At 38.6% G+C, this 5,240-nt stretch overlaps 1 protein-coding gene across 1 annotated transcript; it reads left to right on the forward strand.

Moving 5' to 3' along the window:
* LOC115104751 (UPF0729 protein C18orf32 homolog) lies at positions 1 to 3,961 on the forward strand. Its single transcript, XM_029626101.2, has 3 exons — positions 1 to 157; positions 1,166 to 1,409; positions 3,444 to 3,961. The coding sequence occupies exons 1-3, from the start codon at positions 36 to 38 to the stop codon at positions 3,537 to 3,539; spliced, it is 462 nt and encodes a 153-aa protein (XP_029481961.2). The 5' UTR covers positions 1 to 35; the 3' UTR covers positions 3,540 to 3,961.
* The last annotated feature ends 1,279 nt before the right edge of the window (positions 3,962 to 5,240 follow it).

Genomic DNA, 5,240 nt, shown 5'->3' on the forward strand with positions numbered 1-5,240 from the left:
GAAGAAGTAGGGACGTCCCAAGGATCCCGGATAGCATGGACCTTTCGGAAACGTCGTCATTTCAGTATGCGTCTGCGCACAATATCGAAACACTTCCACCGTGGAACGTCCATTCGCTTTTATCAAGAAGGAAAAATCATCATATTTTCAGATTTAGGTAAGCGTCAAAAATATTTGAATAGCTATTTACAAAGTTTCTAGATATATCAAACCTATGGCATTATTGTAGGCTAACGTTACTCTTAAAGTTGAGGAATGTACGTAGCTGGCTTAGTGGCTAGCTTGCTAGCGTTAGCACGATGAAGATGTCTATTGCCAATTTCTTGATCATATTAGGAGGATAATGAATGCTTTAACTTATAGGACTTACACAAATATAGCAGCCCAAGTGGATGTGCAGCTAAGCAGTCTGCCGTGTGGTAGGTTAAGGGGACAAAATGGAACTTTGGTTTTGGTGTTAGGCAGGACAAACCCGTTTTGCATATTTCTGGTATAACATCAAAATCAATCAATAGCAGCACGTTTTTGGAATAATTCAGCAGTTTTTTTTACCTGATTAAGTACAATACCATTGGAATTAATGTTACAATCTAAACCTTTTTCATAAGTACAAATATTTTACTTTCAGCTTTTTGAAGCTGGTGTACCGAAAGTAAACAACGCAAAAACGAAACTTGAGAACGGGATGCATAGAAATAGCGAACATAGAACAGATCTATAGCTTCTTAGACTTGCTTTCAATGAGAAATAAATGTCTTATAGATCTGTCAATGTGAATTTGTTCGGGTCTCCCAAAAAGTTACCTTTGCCAATTGTATGCAACTGCAGCCGCCTTGAGCGTGCGTCCCCTATGTTCCGTCATGAACACCCCCCAAAAATTAGTAGTGTTGCTGTTCAGGCAAGGGATAGCATCAGGGACTATGTGCTACACTGTCTGTGCATAATGTGATCTTGTTTACTTGCCCCATATCACATGTTCTCATTTCCTCTCACCAGAGATAAGCCAATAATATTATTTGTCTAAAAAAGTCCACTATTGCTTCCTGTGCAATTCAACAGGGACAACTTTTAGGCACTATGTGGATAAGAGCGGCCATTTAGCATACTAAATGAAACAACCTTTGTTTAATGCTTGACTTTATTTTCTCTGCCCCCTCTGTTGCAGGTTGTCCTTTGACCTGTCCCGTGTAGCTACAGTGATGGTCTGCATTCCCTGCATCGTCATTCCAGTCCTCTTGTGGGTGTACAAGAGGTTCCTTGAACCAATCATCTACCCCTTCATTGGTCCAATCATAAGCCGATTCTGGCCAACAAGGAAAGCTGTCCAGGAGAGTGGCATAGGAACTGGTGACGTGAAAGCCAGTGAAAAGAGCAATGGTTGTCCAGTGATGAGCAATGGAGCATGCAAGGTAATACACCTGTTATTGGATTGTGGACTGGGAGAGCGTGCCATCACTTGTAGCAATCTCCGGTGAACAAGCCCCAGACCGGCTACACATGCTGAGGAAGTCATGACACACATTGTAATATGCATGACACCAATACATATACATGCATAGTGTCCATAGGCAGATGGGTTGCATCCCACAACGTTAACAGTGTTCTAGAATACAATACATTCTGAAAGTATTTACACCCCTTGAATGATGTTACGTTACAGCCTGATTCTAAAATGGATTAAATTGTGTTGTTTTTCCCCCCTCATCAATCTTCACACTGCCCCATAATGACAAAGCAAATTACATTTTTCCAAATTGATAAACAATATCTTTATAGTACTCTTTATTTTTTACTAATTTTTAAATTGTAGAATAATAGTGAACATATCAAATCTATGAAATAACACATGGAATCATGTAGTAACCAAAAAAAAGTGTTAAACAACTCAAAATATATTTCATATTTGAGATTCTTCAAAGTAGCCATCCTTTGCCTTGATGACAGCTTTGCACACTGATATCACATGACATAAGTATTCAGACCCTTTACTCAGTACTTTGTTGAAACACCTTTGGCAGCGATTACAGCCTTGAGTCTTCTTGGGTGTGACGCTACAAGCTTAGCACACCTGTATTTGGGGAGTTTCTCCCATTCTTCTCTGCAGATCCTCTCAAGCTCTGTCAGGTTGGATGGGGAGCGTCTATGCACAGCTATTTTTTTGTCTCTCCAGAGATGTTCGATCAGGTTCAAGTCCGGGCTCTGGCTGGGCCACTTGGGGACATTCAGAGACTCGTCTCGAAGCCACCCTTTTATTGTATTGTCTTTGCTGTGTGCTTAGGGTCGTTGTCCTGTTGGAAGGTGAACCTTCGCCCCAGTCTGAGATTCTCCCCCGATTGGTCAGTTTGGCCAGGCAGCCAGCTCTAGGGAGAGTTGGTGGTTCCAAATCTCTTCCATTTTAGAATGATAGAGGCCACTCTGTTCTTGTGGACCTTCAATGCTGCACACATTTTTTTGGTACCCTTCCCCAGATCTGTACCTCAAAACAATCCTGTCTCGGAGCTTAAAACCTGTTTTCGCTTTGTTATTATGGGGCATTGTGCGTAGATTAATGAGGGGTAAAAATGACTTATTCCATTTTTAGAATACGGCTGTAACGTAACAAAATGTTAAGTCAAGGTGTCTGAATACTTTCTGAATGTACTGTTGGTCTGGAATTTCCAAGACTAATGCATGCATGTCGCAGACCATAAATCTTTTGTTTGTTCCTTTAGATAATGTTGACTGATTTGTTGGATTCAACAGCATCCCACTTACTTTAGAGCAAGGGTATTCAATCGGGAGTCCGCAGAAGTACTGCAAGTGGTCTGCAAAAAAATATATATATCAAAAAAAAAAGAATAATTTCAATTTTTATTTAAATGTTTTTTGAATATGGCAAAATAAAATAAAATTTGAATTACATACCTACAGTAGAAAATAGAATATCCTATTTCTGATTATGTCAACTTTATTTCTCAACTCCTAATGTTGAGCAAATTACACCCACTGGAGAATCTGACATGGGCTTTGAAAAATCACCCACACATAGGCTACCAGTCAACAGGCTACCAGTCAACAGGCTACCAGTCAACAGGCTACCAGTCAATGGGCGGCAAGTGGCGCTGGCTGCTGGCAAGCTTTTTTGACATGGATATTTTATTTAACCAGCTGAACAGCTGCTCTTAATGAAAATGTGTTTGGAGTTAGCTTTCAATCTTATAGGCTGTTAGTTTACACTTCCAATTATAATATGTTGATAACTTCTCCTTGCCATTCAGCTGATGGTAGACAATAAAAAATAAACCTTTTTTGTTTGCTAACATATGATGGGACCTGCAGGGGTTCCATGGGCAAGAACAGGTTGAATACCCCTGCTTTAGAGTGAACATGTTGTTTACAGGGCTTCTAGACTGTTGCTACTTCTGTTGTCAATTGTTAACTATTGAAGCCATCTCTCTTTTCAGACTGAAGTCAATGGTGTTGCTGCAAATGGGCCGGCTGCAAATGGGCCGGCTGCAAATGGGCCGGCTTCTCCAGTATCTGACAAGAAGACTGACTAACATTTCACCAGTTTTTCAACTGTGAAAATATTTGAATACAATATGGAGAACTTAACTTTACTGTTCTTATTTTCTGAAATTGACTAATGTGGGCTCTTATAATGCTGGCCTGGATTTAACATAGCAACACATATTGTACATTTTCCGTAATGCTCATTTCAGTTGTTTTGAGGAATAGAATATATGTAGAAAATATTTCTGCCTTTGTTTTATCATGCTTGATTCCCTCATGTATTTATTATAACAGATAAAATACCTACTTCTTTATATTAAGTACATATTTAATTTTCTAATCCCGAAATTAATTATTAGCAATGATTAAAAAGGACATTTAAACACATTCCGACCTTGTGATTTTTAAGCATTTGCTTTTCCCCCCTTTTATGTGCAATGTATAAATAAACCTATGGATTACTATCATTGTTTTTGCTCTCCTAGTGGATCTCATTTAGCCTGGTCTCAACGGTTTATACTCTTAACCTTTATTTAACCAGGCTGGTCAGTAAAGAACTCATTCTTAATTACAGTGAAGGTGTGGCAAGAGGCAAAACCCCTCCTTTGGGGACCGGGTCTGAAAAAACAATGTAAGACAAAATGGACAACAGACAGACACTGCACAAATACAACAGCAAACAGTGTGTGAAGTAAAACAACATTCTTCCTTAAATAAGACAATGCAAAGTAGTGACATCGGGTGACAAATAGAAACTACAACATCTTAACGACCTGTTCATCTATTTGTACTTTGGGTCACCAGGTCCTGGAGTTTTAGGTTGGCTTGGAGGGAATTCCAAGACCAGGGATCTGAGTAATCACAATATCTTTATCCGTGCTCACTTCTAATATTCGGGACTGTTGGCAAGATCTGAGCTTGTATGTGTGTTTATTTTGAGCAGGAATTATATATAAAAAGGCAGATTTATTAAAAAGGCTATATATATATATATATATATATATATATATATTCTGACCTGGCCAAGATAAACCGTGGGGCAAAAACAGCCACCAATTGTGCAAGTTCTCCCACTTAAAAAGATGAGAGGCCTGTAATTTTCATCATAGGTACACTTCAACTATGACAGACAAAATGAGAAGGAAAAAAATCCAGAAAATCACATTGTAGGATTTTTAATGAATTTATTTGCAAATTATGGTGGAAAATAAGTATTTGGTCAATAACAAAAGTTTATCTCAATACTTTGTTATATACCCTTTGTTGGCAATGACAGAGGTCAAGTCTTCACAAGGTTTTCACACACTGTTGCTGGTATTTTGGCCCATTCCTCCATGCAGATCTCCTCTAGAGCAGTGATGTTTTGGGGCTGTTGCTGGGCAACATGGACTTTCAACTGCGACCTGGCCAAGATAAAGCAAAGCAGTGGGACAAAAACAACACAGAGTTACATATAAACGTACAGTCAATAACACATTAGAAAAAAAACTATTCCCAGTTATGTGAAATCCATAGATTAGAGCCTAATGAATTGATTTAAATTGACTGATGGTGATATGAACTGTAACTCGTAAACAGTTTATTGTTGCATTTTATATTTTTGTTCAGTATAGTATCACCATAGTACAACACAGAGGGAAAAGTTCAATGAATAAACAATTTTCTGGTGGCAAACAAAAACATAATAATAAAACCCAATACTCAGTTTGTGTTTCCTTGCAAGGTCCTCTACATGGGTGGTGAAGCTT

The sequence above is a fragment of the Oncorhynchus nerka genome, linkage group LG22 (genome assembly GCF_034236695.1).
Source record: "Oncorhynchus nerka isolate Pitt River linkage group LG22, Oner_Uvic_2.0, whole genome shotgun sequence".
Lineage (NCBI taxonomy): Eukaryota > Metazoa > Chordata > Actinopteri > Salmoniformes > Salmonidae > Oncorhynchus > Oncorhynchus nerka.

Coding starts and splice junctions, on each gene's coding strand:
- LOC115104751 (XM_029626101.2), top strand. CDS start 36: ATGGACCTTTCGGAAACGTCGTCATTTCAGTATGCGTCTGCGCACAAT. Junction 158..1,165: donor CATCATATTTTCAGATTTAG/GTAAGCGTCAAA, acceptor CCTCTGTTGCAG/GTTGTCCTTTGACCTGTCCC. Junction 1,410..3,443: donor TGAGCAATGGAGCATGCAAG/GTAATACACCTG, acceptor CTCTCTTTTCAG/ACTGAAGTCAATGGTGTTGC.